The sequence below is a fragment of the Lichenostomus cassidix genome, chromosome 9 (assembly GCF_008360975.1).
Source record: "Lichenostomus cassidix isolate B80296 chromosome 9, HeHo_3.0, whole genome shotgun sequence".
Classification (NCBI taxonomy): Eukaryota; Metazoa; Chordata; class Aves; order Passeriformes; family Meliphagidae; genus Lichenostomus; species Lichenostomus cassidix.
The window spans coordinates 24,220,747-24,237,093 of record NC_139490.1 but is presented as its reverse complement, the minus strand read 5'-3'; the positions used below and the strand labels follow the sequence as shown (position 1 = coordinate 24,237,093).

The 16,347-nt window shown below is 44.7% G+C and overlaps 1 protein-coding gene across 4 annotated transcripts in view; it reads left to right on the top strand.

Annotated features, from left to right (window-relative positions):
- STAG1 (STAG1 cohesin complex component) overlaps positions 1-14,720 on the top strand; it is a 168,337-nt gene extending 153,617 nt beyond the window's left edge. For all 4 annotated transcript variants that reach the window (XM_085069985.1, XM_085069986.1, XM_085069982.1 and 1 more), the window contains 8 exons: positions 1,287-1,435; positions 2,447-2,575; positions 6,027-6,232; positions 8,423-8,594; positions 9,920-10,030; positions 10,802-10,916; positions 12,317-12,397; positions 12,480-14,720. In XM_085069985.1, coding sequence (XP_084926111.1) covers positions 1,287-1,435; positions 2,447-2,575; positions 6,027-6,232; positions 8,423-8,594; positions 9,920-10,030; positions 10,802-10,916; positions 12,317-12,397; positions 12,480-12,503 — 987 coding nt within the window. In that variant the 3' untranslated portion in view covers positions 12,504-14,720. The remainder of the gene's footprint in view (positions 1-1,286; positions 1,436-2,446; positions 2,576-6,026; positions 6,233-8,422; positions 8,595-9,919; positions 10,031-10,801; positions 10,917-12,316; positions 12,398-12,479) is intronic.
- The last annotated feature ends 1,627 nt before the right edge of the window (positions 14,721-16,347 follow it).

Sequence of the window (16,347 nt, the reverse complement as noted above, 5' to 3'; positions counted from 1 at the left end):
AAAAGAGAGGAGAGGGAGAGAAGAGCCTTGGAGGCAATTTGGTCCAGGCTGTTTCATGGTATTTGTTTACTGATCCCGAGCCAGCAAGAAGAATTAGGATGCCTTTTTCTTAGCATTTGCTGAAGTAACGCATCTTCCTTATACTATGTCTAAATACTGTTGGATTTTTCAAATTTCAAGCTAATTAAGTCCTCCAATACTGTTAGACATGTTTTTCCCCTGAAAAATTTGTTTTACATCAACTATAAATTACTGCCTGGTGATGAAATCTGTCAGCCAACAGCAGAAAGTGCACTAAATACCACTTAGGCCCTTGAAGTCCCAGCTATAGCCATTGCACAGAGAAATTACTTCTACAAATTAGATGCTCTCAAATGAGCTGGGCCTCCCAAAATTCATTCCTAAGGGATTTCCTGTAGCAATCTGGAAGCTGAGAGAGATCTGTGCAAACTTGGGGAAAACAGATGTACTTCCAGAAGAACCAGGGAGTGTCAAAGCAGCCCCTGTCTGTAAAACTTGGAGAGGAGGAAGCAGGTGCCACAGATCATTCAGGCTGACAAAAATTCCATGAAAAAATAGTGAGAAGAGCTCTTTGCAAGTGCCTCAGTCAGTGATAGGTAACAACCAGTGTGAATTTGTCAAGGAGGAATCTTGTCAAATTAAACTGCTGTCATTAATTACATGGTAACAGAGCTTGTGGAGATGAGAGAAACAGTGGCTGTAAAGCAGCCTGATTTAATATTGTCACTGGCACTGTCTGCCAGGATACTCTCAGCAGCCAGTGAGGGAGATGTGGTGTAAATGGCAATGGCAGGAGAGGTGGAACTGGGTGGAAAGGCACTGAGCACTTCAATACTGTTCTGGGAGGGCCTTGGAGGCAGCAGTGCTGGGCAGGCAGGCACTGAGGCTGCAGTGGGGCAACTGAAATTTTGCTCCCCCAATTCAAAGCACCACCTGATCTGATGGGTGATGGAGGTGTTTCAGAGAACAGCACGAGAATGCAGGACCTGATTGATGAGTTGGAAGAATCAGAGATGGAATTCAGGGAAGGTGGGTGCAGAATTCCACCAAAATAACTCTTAGTTATTGTCCACACAAGCACAAGATGGGGGACAGCTGGCAAACAGCAGAGGGACAGAACAAATTCTGGGAAGGGACAGGGACTCTGTTACGTCGCAGGGCAAAAAGTCATCGCAAAAGCCACTCTCAGGTGGAGCAGGTTCAGAACCCAGGTCTTTCTCAATAAAAGTGTTTTCCAGATGTCAACCTCTGAACTCTCTCTGCAGCTGTTCAATGAGCTTGTTCAGGAGCAAGGTCCCAACCTGGACAGGACATCTGCCCATGTCAGTGGCATTAAGGAGCTGGCCCGGCGCTTTGCCCTCACTTTTGGCTTGGATCAGATCAAGACAAGAGAGGCTGTGGCCACACTACACAAGTGAGTGGTGGTAAATAAACTAGATTTTTGTATTACTTCAGATTAAAACTCATGTTTGGCATATCCTTTCTAAAGGTGCATAATCTCAACAGGCCATGGAATAAGTATATTTTCTTTTCTAGTTTAAGTAGAGGGGTGTGTATGTATGTAGGTAGAATGGAAAAAAAATGGCTGCTACCTCATTATTTCTTGGAATTTATTGGAGTGGATATGTTTGTTTATCACAAGTTAAGCTTGTGTGGGCTGTGTCTAACAACTGAGGATGGTTCTTTGGCCCACACCACTATGGATTCTGGAGAAACCAAAGACTTTCATAACAAGATACTTCAAAAATACTTTGGAAATCTTAAAGTGGACTGGAAATTTTTAAGTAACTGCTGCATGGAAAAGTGTAGGAAGGTTCTGCTAAATTTAACTTACGACTTTGCCATGCCACAAAAAAGTTGAAATGCTAAGGTTTGCTGTCTCAGAGACTCAGTCCTTGAGACCAAGATCAGCAAGGCTGGGTCAGCAGGCAGCAGCCACGTCCTGTGCCAGCCAGGCAGGAGCCAGGGGACACTTGTGCCATGGTGGGTGAGGGAAGGGAGAGCATTCCTTTAGTCACAGATGACAAAGCAGAAGTAGGTGTGTTCCTGCTCTGGGGACTCAGTTCCCTGCTCTGGCTGCAGAGGGTGGCTCCTGTTTGATCTGACACATCCTGTGCAGCTCCTGCCCCCTGGGCTGCACCTGCCGAGTTCCCACTCTGGGCGAGTTCCCTCTTGCAGGGACTGGCCATGTGCTGATCTGGGTGGGGTCTCACAAGTCCACAGGCAGCTCTGCATTCCCCTTAGTTCAAAAGCAGCTTTTTGCTAGTAATGGGGAAAAAACACTGTGATGGGATCTGAGGATACAAACAATTTCTTCACAGCTCAGATTTTGGGCAATTTGTTTGGGGTTGGGTTTTTTTTTTAATTTTGTTTTGTTTTGTTGTTGTTGCAAATGTCTGAATATGTTAATATTTCTTTACTGTAGAGATGGCATAGAGTTTGCCTTCAAATACCAGAATCAGAAAGGACAAGACTATCCACCTCCTAACCTTGCTTTCCTCGAAGTGCTAAGTGAATTTTCTTCCAAGCTCTTGCGACAGGACAAAAAGACTGTGTAAGTAATGCTTTGTGTTCTTCCCTGGGCTCTGTTAATCCATGCAGTGTGGGTTTCAACTCCCTCCTTTGAGGTTTCCACAATCTAACAGGGGCTGTAGAAAGTCCCAGTGAGACATTTCACATACATACTTACTCATCCTTTTTTGTTTTAAAGAAATAAAAATGAATTGGAAAAGGAAAATCAGGTTCACCAATGAGGTGAGCTTGAGACCTCCCAAAACAACGTTGTTTAAAATTTCCCATGGGGTACTGGATATGAAAAAAAACCAGTGTTTTTTCAGGCTAGAAGAAAAGAAATTAAACATCAGCAGTGCCGGGAATTTACAGTCTGTCACCACTGCTGTAACAGCTGTTTTCTGCTGTATATTTTGATAAAGTATAAATGTATATTTGTTGTTTCTTTTAATACATTGGAAGAGGACTCCAGTCAAACATCACCCAAGCACTATGGCCCAGTGTAGAACTGAATTCAAGGAATAACTTTATGACCAGTTAAAAAGTGCAGTTGCCAGATCTGCTGATTTATGATTATAGGTATTTTTCCAGTCAATTCTGTGACCACAATGAGTGTTAGTCAAAGATCAACTGGAATGACCTCAGCTGACTCTTTCTGTCAGACCTTGCTGTGAAGGTTCACAGATTTTTTTCTGTGAAGACATTTCTTTTAAAGGACTTTTTTATTAGGGTTAACAATTATGAATATTACAGTTTTATCTGTGCAATAAGAAATGCATCTTGGTTACTTTCGTATAATTTTTAACATGTACACACTTGAACCAATTTAACTTTTTCATTGTATCAATAATTTCTCAATTCAGCAACACTGTAGGACAGATAGTTAAAGGAGCTTGGGAATGGGATGATCCAGTTGGGTTGTCTTGGCACTCCAGTTATGCAGCTGCACTTCATTATTACATCCTGTAATCTTGTCAGCCTCTGTCCTATTCTTCAGGACAGGATTTAAGGATAACAGAGTTTAATGGCCTATCTTCCTAGCTGAACTGTAGGTTCTCCTGCATGTTGGTCTCAGTGCCACTGGCCTGTTTCCTATTGAATTTAGTGAAATTTAGCCTTTTCTGCAGTGTCATCTCTTCCACAGGTTTTCAGTGTCTGACATTTTCCAGTGTCTAAACACTGTCCATGACAGCTTCTGCTAACCTGAGCCTTCGAGTGAAATTCAGTTTTTTGAGACATTTTGTTCCTTCAGCTTCCATGTTGCCATTTCAGTTCTGTCTCAAAGGTTCCCCTGCCCACATACACAACCAGTGGCTGCTCCTGCAGGACTGTAAGGATTGCAGTGGTGGAATCCATCTCTCCTGGTTTTATCTACCTTTGTTGTAGTCATCTATGCCTGAGCTAGTGACTTCTGCTGAATCTGAAGATCAGTGAAAAGAAATAGATGCTTTAGGGCCTGATTTATCTAATCTGTGCCAGACTGCTGCATGAGGATGAGTTCAGCCTGGCCCCAGACCCCACGGGCTATGGTGACCACGAGAAGGGTCAGTTCAAGTTGCTGACATTGTAAGGATTTTGTGGAGGTGGCTCCCCTCCTGCCTAGGGTGCTCCACTGCCAGGACAGGATTGGGATGCTGGATTTGCCCTTCTCTCTAGCTTCTCCAACCCACAGGGACCTCTCCCCTTCTGCGGGGGCTGCCTGTGTGTAGGAAGGTCCATGACCACCATCTGCTGGAGAAGTCCCGTGCTTGGGATTGCTTCCCTCCCTCCTTCCCTCACTCCCCACCCAGGGCCCTCCCCAAGCTCAGCCACGAGCTCTTATCTGCAGCCAGAAGTGCTCTGGAGCCCTCACAGTCTCAGGAGCACATGGCTGCCTGGCTGCCCAAGTCCTCCCACTTGGCTTCCCTGTCTCACCCTCAAATCATCACCCAGGAGCCTGCAGGTGTCAGGGCCTGGCTCCACAGCAGCCTCCCTGGCAGGGTGCAGCACATGCTGCTCTTCCACAGGGCTTCTGCCTCCTTCTGTGGGGCTGCTGGATTCTCTTTCTGGGGGGAGAAAAGGGAGAAGTTTCCAGTTTGGGAATGGAGAAGCAGCCCTGCTTTCATTTAGTTTTCCTGTCCTGTTAATCTGGCTACCCATTTTATGAGTAATCTCCAGAACTGGTGATAGCCATTTATGGATTTATTCAAATCTGTGGATTTAATATGAAACTGTTCATTTAAGGTGCCAGGCTCATAGAGCTGGAGAAAAAAAAAATTGTACTAACACTGTTACAAACCCACAAGGCAGATACAGGCAGGGAAATCCTGATGGACTAGAGGTGATTGTCCTTGGAGGCACTTATTTCCATTTATTTCTCTCAAAGTCACTGACTAGTGGGTGTCTGATGAGGCAGAGCCTCAGCATGGTGTTCTCACTTCTGGAAATTCAGAGTTGATAAGAACTGCCAGTTTGAAGCTCCCCCAAAATGCTTGCAAAAGATGTCTCGGGGCGCTGTCTTCATCTGGACAGTGAAGAGCTCCTAAGTGGTGTCATTTTACTCCTTCACAATTTGCCCATCAACATGCACTCTAGTTCTGTAAATACAAACTGGCGGCAGAAATCTTACTTTCCAAGACTCTTCTGTAGGTGGATTCTCTGAAGTCATGAAGCACTCAAGTGGCACGGTTAGGTACTGTAAAACAGAGAATACACCAAGAATTTCCAGTTAGTGCCAGGTTTGGGCGTTAGTGTGCACATGAAAAAGGGAAGGAGGAAGCATTTGTAATATGCAGTAGAACAGCAGGAACCTGCTGATTTTTTAACAAAGTTATCCCATTCATTGAATCAAAAAGTTGATGTGATTGTTACCCTGGCATGAGCAGTGTGGCTCCTGGCCCTGTTCTGGAGCTGGGCTGTGTAACAGCTCTGAGCTGCCTTGAGCAAACAGAGGAAAACCCTGCCTTTGGAATATGTGGGGGTCACTTCCACTGCTGGCAACCTGACGAGATGGTATTAAAGGAAATTGAGGAAGGGTGCAAGGAAGTGATGCTGAAGTACCTGAGTTCTTTTACCAAATTTCTGAATGTTTGGCTCTGCAGTCTGAAACTCGTTAGAATCACATTTATGTAGATTTGCATGTTCATTTTAGAGATTACTTCAAATTCCATAATAAAACAACCAATAGAAAAAGAAAACAGCTCCCATGCCCTCCAGACCAGGAGGGAGTTGTTGGTTCCTCCTTTTAGTTACCTTGTGTACAATCATGGCAGTGGACCAGGTCTTCAGATTTCCTACGGAAAAATAAATGCTTGCATTTGACTAAACCTGTGTTTCTTGTTCCAGGATCCCAAAAGATATCCTGCATCCTAACCAGTTTCTCTTGTTCCAGGACAAAGGATATCCTGCATCCTTGCAGCAGTGGCTCTGATGCAGTGGTTGCTGACACAGTGGCCATATCCAGGTGTCTGTAGGGAGATTGTTGCATCTCTGTACCCCCTGCCTTTCCTTTCCAGGCACACCTACTTGGAGAAGTTCCTGACAGAGCAGATGATGGAGAGAAGAGAGGACGTTTGGCTGCCGCTGATCTCGTACCGGAACTCGCTGGTGACAGGCGGCGAGGACGACAGGATGTCAGTGAACAGCGGCAGCAGCAGCAGCAAGGCCTCCTCCGTGAGGAATAAGAAGGGCCGACCTCCCCTCCACAAAAAGAGGGTGGAAGGTTGGTGTGGGCTCAGGGCTTTGGCATTGTGGACTCTCAGGAGAGTGGGGTATACCGGTTCATGCAGAAACATGTGCTACGTGCTGGATGTGGCAGAACCAAGGCTTCTGTTCTGCACATTCTGTTAGGCCTGGGCGTGTCTTTAGGGGAAATATCACCGCAGGCCCCTGTTCTTGTTTGTTGTGACTGAAATTGGCAATCAGAGCTATTAAAGCTCTTACTGCTGGTGGAGGTGGTGTTTGTGGAGTTACCTGCTCTGCAGGTAGTGCAGTTACCTGCTCTTTCTCACTCCTGGACTGCTGGGTTTCTGCCTGTGCTTCCCTCTGGGCAGTTCTTAATTCACAAGGAGTTGGAGCAAATTCCAGGCAGAAATTCTGATATAGATCTCTGTTGTTGCAGGACCACTGAGGAACACAAAAAAGACACTATTTTTGTTTAAAATAGTACTGTTATCTAGTGTCTGCATTTACTCTTTCTGGGAGCTCAGATGTGTTCATCAGGAATCTGGCTGTGATAGCAAATTTCTTACATGGCTGTTTCTGTTCCTAGTCAGCCTGTGTGATGTGGTGTGGACTTTTGTGAGTATTAATTTACTGTTCCACTACAAAGTAGGTGTAAGTGGGATCTTAAACTTCAGGGTTTTTTTCCAAGGTCAGTATCTATGACAGTAACCCCTCAGTAAGGAATCAGGTGCAAATTTTCCTGATATACAGCTGTTTCCCAAAATATTCCTCAAAAGTTTACCCATACAGCCAGGTCCATTCTCCACTGCAGTTCGTGTTGAACAGTGCCTGCACCAAGTCCTTTGGTTTCTCACAGCCAGCACTGAGTGTAGGTACATAACATACTGGCTCCTTTCTTCAGGCACTGTTTTTCCTCCTTCAGGATGCCAGGATGTTCACAGAATTCAGCTACTGAGATTTTCTTCTTTCCTCTTGTTGTCATTTTCATTCTATTGTACTGTATTTTACCTATATCATTTTTTTAATCCTGGGAAGTGTAGTAGCATCTTTGCTTCTCTGTAAGGCAAATCTTGGGGTTAAGATGTAGTTTTTAGGCTTTGTTTGCCTCATATTCTTTTGTGTTCCGCTCTTTCAGTGATCAATAGAAGGGAGAATTGATTTCCAACACTTTTCCATTTGAGAATCTCCTCTTTTTTTGTTTCTTTAATTTCCACTCTAAAGGATCTAGAACAGGAGAAAGGTCACTACTGAAATGACCGTGGCATCAAAGAACCATGTCCAGTCCCCTCTGGTTTCTTTCTCACCTAAATCCAGCACAGACCGGCTTAGAGAACATTCCCCATTGCTCCTGAGAGGAAATGTGCTCTGTGACATTTCTTCACAATGCCTTAAGGAAATCAATAGGTTTTTTAAAAATAATCCCTAACATGAAAATGGTTCAAAGGTATATTCAAGAATAGGCAGCTTTTTGGACAACATTTATGCCTCAAGGGTAGTAAAAAGCAAAGGCAGAATGAATAGATCTGTGGAGTTCCCCTCTACTTCCTCACCACACATTTCCTGTTAAATCTGTGATCTTGTCATCTCTGTTGTCATCTCCTGTCTTTTACTCCAGCAGCTGAATTTTTTTCTACATGTCTTGGGCTGCAGACTTCCTGCTCTGTCCCATTCTTATCAAGTCCTCCCTCTTCCCTCCTCTCTGCTTTGCTCCATTCCCAACATGAGCACCAGATCCCACGTAGACCTTCAGTCATCTTTACATTATTATCACTGAGTAAAATATCCCTTCCCTGCTCCACTCCAGTGGTTTTGATATCAGAAGATCTGGACTGACCAGATTTTGTGGTTTATGCTCCACCTCATCTTAGTGTTTGACTGTATCTTGGTTGCTGTAGGTGCATGGGATTAATAGTCTCATATTTAAATTGTAAATGCAGGAACTGGGAATTCCCTTGGTTGTTTATGTGCAAGATACTCAACAGTAGAGGCAGTGCTGCACTATGACTTTGTTTGCAATGGGGGTTTGTGTTTGTTCAGGATTTCTGCTTTAAATTGTTGTTATTGCTGGGAATAGCTGGTAGTAATACTTAAAAGGACAGAGTCTAAAATTAGAGCTGAAAACCTTATCATTGCAAGTGTTTATCCAGGGGATCCCTTTGCACACTTGTTTGAATGCTGCCCTGCATGTGGTCAGAAATCAGCAGTGATTTTAGTGTTCTGTCTCTAGATGAGAGCCTGGAAGGCTCCTGGCTGAACAGGAACGAGAACATACATACTCCAGGGACACTGCAGGCACCTCAGCTCACCTCCACTGTGCTGAGAGAGAACACCAGACAAATGGGAGAGCAGATCCAGGAGCACGAGTCGGAGCAGGGATCTGAACAGGATTTTTTACACAAGTAAGTATTGGAATTGCAGCATCAAATACAGTCAGACAGGCAAAGGAATTGCATGTGGTTTATATTGATACTCTTAGCCTATGGCTCCAGAGATGCACTGTTGATTTGCAAAGCCACCTGGAAATGTCTTGACTACAGCTTAGCAATACTTGGATTATCTTCAGGTCCCAGAAAAAATACATTGTAATGAAATAATCGTAGAAATTCCTTATGTTAAAACTCTCATAGTGCAGGCATGCAGCTCTGGTTAAATCCTCTTAGTGCTTGTGTCCCAGGCTGGGTGGAACTGTTTCTCCAGAAGATCTGTAGGTATTCTCTTTTCTTTCCCCCTGCCCAAGGTCAGAGTTAAGGTTCTCCAGACACCCTGACTGATCTTTTCTAAATTAACTCTGCGATCCCATTCCAGCGACTGAGCTAGTAATTCCTGGTTTGGGGTAACTGCCATAAATTATACATTCTTTTTGTCCCTTTGCTCCCATTTTATCACCTCCATTTAGTGGGAAAACATTCGTTATTTTCTGTCAGTGGTTCCGTGGTCATTGCCAGCAGGTGCTGCCAGGATGGGGCAGGTGAGCACAGGCTGGGTGTTGGGACAGGCATGTGACCCTGGGCCACAGCTACAGACCAGTGAGCTGCTGAGCTGACAGGTTAATCATGTTCAGTAGAAGGTTTGGTTCTAGGTTGCTTTCCCATGGGTTATCCCAGTTTATCCTGTTAGCCTTACTAGGGTGCAAGGGTGCATAGTACCATAAAACCTGGTGTTGCTGCAGAAGAGCTGCACTGAGTTTGCTGCTGTTTCCTTATGCTGCCCCATACAAATTGTAGCAGAGGCATTGCTGGCTGTCGGCATCAGCAGTGCAGCCTGGAAGGTATTTATTTATGAGCTACTGGCCCTTAAGTTCATGGTATTTGTGTAAAAGCAATTTGGTTTTCAACGTTGTGTGACATTTTTGTTTTAAAATGTGTCAGTTACTAATTTGAATCCACTCTTGCTCATACTTTGCTTGATCTAACACAGTGAAGTAGTATTTTAACAGTAACAAATTTTAGAGGTGCCCACTCTAGGTGCCTGCCCCTAAAATAGGAGCAATGTCAGTGTTTTCCATACCTGCTTTTATTGCAACAGTTAATTGATTTTTTTGTGCACATACAGTGAGAGGAGACAAGTTGTGTAAGGCAATCTAGAAGATGTGTACAATGATGGATGTGATTAAATTATCATAATCTGAAGTATGGCCAGACAGAACTTGGAGACAGATATTGCCCCAAAATAGGCAGCTCAGGCCTGTTGCTGCTGTCAGTCCTAACATGCTCCCTTGTGTCAGTCCCCAGATGCAGATCTCATGGCTGGGCCAGCAGAAGCTGGAAGATCTCAATCGAAAGGACAGGACAGGAATGAACTACATGAAAGGCAGGAGTGGCGTAAGGCATGCAGTGTAAGTGCTCCCAGCCTGCTGCCCTCAGCAGACTTGTGTGCAGAGCACCAAAGGGAAAAGTTACTTTGCTGCTGGTTCCAGTAATTTCTGTGCCATTTCACCCTTGTGGTGAACGCAGAGGGACAGTTTGTAGTGCTGGGATGGATCCAGTCCAGCCCTGCCGTTCCTCTGTCCCAGCCTTCAGTTGTTCCCATGTCAGGGGGTTCCATGGTTTGTGTGCTGTGTAATTCCTTGTGAGCTCTGCCCACAAGCCTGTTCCTTTGTGTGAACTTCCTATCCTTTTTTGCCAAGGTGTCCCCCCGAGCAGTAGTGGAGGGAACACATATGGGTGAATGCTGGGGCACCACATGCTCTGTGTTGATCCTACCGAGTCCTTCAGCCGGAGGCTGGAATCCTTACAGCCTTTGGAACTGGGCTTGGAGGCACTGCTGGAGTCCCAGGGCTTTACCAATGATCCTGGCCAACAGTGTCGCTTCTCCGTGGTAAAGGGCAAGCAAACACAGAGGGGTTCTTGCCCTGTTCTTGTTGGGCACAACACTAATTACTGTTCATAGTGCTGTAGTGGGACTTGCTGCTTTAGCCTGGGCCAGGACTTAAACCCAGGGGGGTTTTAATTCCCATTGATATTCCAGAGAGTCTGCTGGCTTTACATTCAGCATCAGGGTTTGGGTGAAGGCATCAAGTGATAGGATTTCAACATTCTTTTTAATTACAAAGATCAGGGCTGGGAAATTTTTCTGCCTCAAAATGACTCTCTATTTATTTAATCAGACGAGGTCTAATGGAAGATGACGCTGAGCCCATCTTTGAAGATGTAATGATGTCCTCACGAGGCCAGCTAGAGGACATGAATGAAGAATTTGAGGACACAATGGTCATTGATCTGGTCAGTAAATCTTATCAATGGCAAGTTTAAAACAGTTGAAAGCTAATTTAAAAGGAATTTTAGAAGTATGAACAAAAATTTCCAAAATTTTGAGCCTGACTTCTGTTTGTCTGAATGTTAGAGTGGCAATGATGTGGGCACTCCCAAGAGCCTCCAGCTGAAGGATCAGGCCCAGTGGGTTTGTTCCACAGCCGCACAAGGAGCATTGCTTAGTGCTCCTCCTCCCCAAGATTCTCTTCTTGGGCAGTAGCAGGTGCTGGCAGCACCATCACCCACCTGCGACTTGCACCTGATCTGCAAGGATCAGGTTATGAGTTTCAGGCTGTGCTGACAGGGCTCTTTAAGCAACCACACTGTGTCAGACTGACACAGCCAAAGGGTTTCTGTCTGTTCTTTCCTGGTCAGACTGACACAGCCAAGGGCTTTCTGTCTGTCCCTTTCCTGGTTGGTTTGATTTTGCAGAGGTGGGGTGGACAGGGGGTCCTTTTTCGAGGTCTCAGTAAGTCATAGCCAGAGTCCTGCTGGCACAGCAGGAGGTAGCACAGGCACTGGTGGGTGGGTAGGAGTTCCTTAAACAGGAATTGCTCCCAAACAGATCCCATCATCAATGGCAGTGTCAGGTGCCTTCAGGTACTGCACTGACTGCAGGCAGAAGTTCCTTGCAGCACTTACAACCTTACCTGGCCTCCCTTGTGGAATGGCTGCTTCCTTATACAATGGGTAAAGGAGCAGTTTGCATTACACACCTCACCATTTTTATGCCTTTCTGTTTATCCTTTCATATCCAAACAACAAGCCCTCGGTTACATTAGGACTGGGCTGTAATGTTTTGGAAAGACCATTTAACTGATGATTCACTTGCAGCTGCTGCCTACTGAGGTTATTGCCAGTACTCATGTGATTACCAAGTAACATCCAAGGCAAGGAAAGGAAGGAACTGATGAAGCCAGTGAGGCTGACATTTACTCTTGTGCTGTTGGGGAAGGACAGCCCTAAGGGTTTACGCCTCAGAAATACTACGATATCTTCAGTACCCTTTTTGTTGGTAAATCCGTTTTTGACCATGTCAGAGCTCAAGTTTCACTGTGAACTTAAAAGCACAGTTAAGAGGGAGTTTCTGTGCAGTCTGGCCTATAGTCCCAATACAGAAACATTCTCAAGTCAGCAAGAGCCTTGGGCAAGTCCTTAACTATGAGCACAGACTTAGAATTCGAATCCATCAGCTTTTTACCCCCTTCCTTCAATACAAAAGAATTGAGGGAGTGCTGTCCTATGTCAGGGTCCAGCTTTGCCCCAGAGGTTTTGTGCCATTGGGGGGGCGGGTGAGGGGCAGGGACAGCTCTGCTGTAGCCTGCAGAGCTGCCTGTGCCCCGTGCTGTTCCAACTCCTGTGTGTTGCAGCCGCCGTCGCGGAACCGGCGCGAGCGCGCGGAGCTGCGGCCGGACTTCTTCGACTCGGCGGCGATCATCGAGGACGATTCAGTAAGGCCTGGCTTGTTCTGCTTGCTTTGAGCTCTGCTCTTGTCCCACCCCACGTAACCACTGTGTTTTCCACCTTTTCCAGGGATTTGGCATGCCCATGTTCTGAAGTCTGGCGAAGACCTTTTACAAACTTGGAACTCTATTGTTTAGAGCTAGAGGCCTATATACTGTGATAGCTTGTATGAAAACCACATTTTTGATGTGATACGGTTTGATTTTTAACCAAATGATTGAGGTCAACCCATTGGTGTAGTGATGGAGAGAAGAGCTTCTTAATGACACACGGGAATGTTGGCCAATCCAGTCACCTCAGAAGGGCTGACCTAAAAAATCATTTGTATCCCTGTTCTTGACTGTCCTAATACGGATTTTTTTTTTCTGGATGAGGAGGAAGTTTTAAATTGTTAAGACAGCTGTCAGAATAAACACTGTTCTACATATGTTTTCTGAAAACAACATTGAGTGAAAACAGAACTTTTTAACTTTATTTTTCTGCTGTACAATTTAAAACAGTTTTAACATTTGCCTTTTTATGTTTTCAAAGCTAGCCATTTTTATTAAACCTATGCCTATCAGCCACTGACTAGCAAGGCTACTGTAAGCAGGTCATTCTGGCTACAGAAAAGTGTTTTGGAACACACTGGATTTGATTAACATTATGGTACGCTTATGTCCTCTCATAGGCATGGAGAAGAACACTCTCAGAGAAGAGGTTAGAATTCTAATGAAGTGCATCTCTGCCAAAAAATTTCAGATTCTGATATGATAAACCCAGATTTTATACTCTTGAGAAGATTTATTTTTATTTATAATGGGACATAAAGTAAGAGATGTCCATGAAGCCACTTTTCCAACAGATGCTGTGTAACATTCATTTTATATAGCACACGGGGACACAAAACCAGTAAATTTTCTATTGGTACTTGCTCTGTGCATTTTTAGCAACTTATACCAGCAAATAAAGTATTCTCAGTAAAACACACAAATGGTTCTCAAGTAATCACTTTGCTGTTTTTACTACCTACTTCAAGCCTGCCAACACAAGGTACATAAACAGCAACTTTCCTATTAAAAAAATAGTTCAAGGGTGGGGGAAAGGATCACTTTAGCATACTAAAAGTAATTTTAACTGTACCATAAAAACAGAGTCTACTTTCCATGCCGTAAATTCCCTTTTCTGCTATTTTTGTAAATTAATTTTGCCAGTTAGAAGTACTGTATGTGCTGCATAGAAATTTGTGCTTAGATGGTGAAGTTCTTAAGCTTACAATGGAATACAGCTACATTTTCAGTGTTAACTGTGCATATTGAGAGTAATTCTTTGGAAAAAAATATGATTTTTCAAAAAAGCTAAAAACATTTTAAAAAAATTCCAAAAATCCCCAAAACATTCTCAGCTAATTCATTGTACTAAGCTATTTTTCAATGTCTTCAATGATTTTGGATTTCATTATGCTTCAATTTTATGACTCAATGGAGTAGCTGCTCCTTACCCAGCCTGGGTTGGCCCCAGCAGTGCTGGCCCTCCACAGCTCCACATCTCTAACAAAACCCAAAAAACCTTCAAAGGCCCCAAAACCTTCATCTTCTTTCTGCACTCAGTAGCAGTTGAGATACAAAGCAGACTGATCCACTTGGAGCACAGCAGTTTCAGAGGTGCTTTAGTTGTAGCAACTGCAGAAGAATCACGGAGCTTTTTTCTGTTTTGAGCTTACTGGAAATCAACCCAACCCCTCAGTGCCCAGTGCGGGCAGGGAAAGCCCAAATTCAGCCAGCCCAGCGCCTCACCCAGCTGAGCTTGGCTCTCACAACATGTGCAGTTCTCAGACACAGTTGCCAAAAATGTTTGACCAGGTAATTCAGCCATTCCTCGGTGTGGGCTGGGGATGTATTGACCCCAAGATGTAGCTGGAACTTTCTAAACCCCATTCCCTCCCTCTGTGCATCCCCCATGGCCCGGGTGCAGGAATGGCTGCAGGACCTGTCCCAGGATCACTCTGTGAGCATGGTGGCACAACAGATGCTGCCCAGTTTGAGTCAGAGTCTCAGACAAACCTTGTGCTTCACAGTCCTCTGTGTGGAAAACTGATTCCTAATTTAACATTGTAGAATACTGTACAACAAACATTTATTATCATGGTACCTGCAATGGGTCTCCAGTTCAGTTTGCAGTCAATAGGTTTTTGTATTATGAGTGTCTCCTTGATTGGTTTTGCTAGTAATTCTGTAAATTGTACATTTACAATATGAGGTTTTTTTTTCCTTTTGTACAATTTAAAACTGATGCTTCACCTTTCATTTAATAAACTATTCAAAATCATGAGTATGATGAGCACCCTCTTCACTATAGCTTTCTTTTAAGTGCTTGTTTGGACCATCACATCATGTCATCCCATTTATTAGCAGGAATTCAAGGAATTATTAAAGGCAATACTGACGGATAGTTTTCATGTAGCCCAGGCTTCACAACCTGATCTGTATCCCACTCCCTAACCCACTCAGCCTCAAGAGTGATGGAAAACCCTCTCTGGGCTTCTTTCTCCCCCTCCACTGTTGTGTGTTTTGGTTGGGGGGGTTGGGGGGGCAGGGGAGGATGAATGTGAGATTGCTGTAAATCTGGGAAGGCCCCACACCAGCTGCAAACAGCTACACTGCTAAAACTTAGGATTTCTTGAACTGCCACAAGGTTTGAGAAGAACTTCTCTCTTCTGCCATGTACGTCTGAAGTGAGCTGGAGCCTGTGGGAAGAAACTGCCATGGGAAAGGCTTGGAAGCTCTAACAAGCAGCTTGGCTAAATTAAGTTTTACAGAGTCCTGAAACAAAATGTCCATGTTACTCCCATGTCTCAGGGAGCTCTTTTTTGTCCACCCCATGAATGATTTAATCTCTCTAGTGCTAAAGAAAACTGACTGGTTTATCACCTGGCCCACTTCCTTAGGAAACATCACTGGAGTCAGGAAAAGGAACAAGATGCAGCAGCTGAGGCACAGGGATGATTCAGTCTCAACTACTCCCAAGACAAAACCTAAAAGCTCAGTCTCCAACTTCTTGTAAGTTATGGCAACTCCTGCTGCACTGAGGAACACAGTAAGTAACTTGCCTTGCTGCTCACTGTTGAAAGGATTTTATTTTGTACCTGGTTTTTGTAGGTGACTGGAATTCAAGAAAATCCTCAGTAGCCTGGTCAGAGCAGCTTTCCAGCCTGTTTCTAGCATATTGTTGTAGAGCAACTGACTGTTTGGAAATGGAGAGGATCTAAAAGCCCAATTCTTGTGCTGGTGAGGGATGGAAGAGAAGATGGAGTCTGTAGTAATACTTAGTTTAGGAAAAAACTTTAAAAGCTGTACTTTCCTCTTTGTGACAAGTGGGTTTCTCATGGAGTGTGTCTCCTCCTGACTCTGGGCAGGCTGGAGAAGCTGTGTGTGTATCCCTTCACTTACAACAGCTTCTGCCTCTAAACCAGCTTTAGCTTTGGAAAATCCTCTTGGGTATTACAAACCCTGACAGTTTGCTCACAGTTGAGTAAGAACTCATCACCACAACACCCAACAGTAACATTTCAGTTTACCTTCCCCCGTTACTGCAGCCAGCTCTGTTCCCTGGGTAAGCTCAGAGAGCCTGTTCCTGGTGAGGCAGTGACAAGTTCATGCAGCTCCCGTGAATGTGCTGCAGCCAGTACAGCCAGTGTGTCTGCAGCCTGAAGGTGCTGCCTCCCATGCATCCAAAAACCTGGGGAGCTGGGACTCCTCCTATCTGAAATTCTCCTTTTACACTGTGCTTTTAGATGATGTTTAGCTGTTGCTTTCCGCCCCCCCCCCCCCCCAAGGTACAGGCTTCAAGCTCCACAGCTCTACTACTGCACTTTCCTGGGAAGAGAAGCTAATCCAGCAAGTGGCCATCCTATCTCTCTCCCCCTTCAGGCTCATGCTGGGAACTGAGCAGCAGCAGC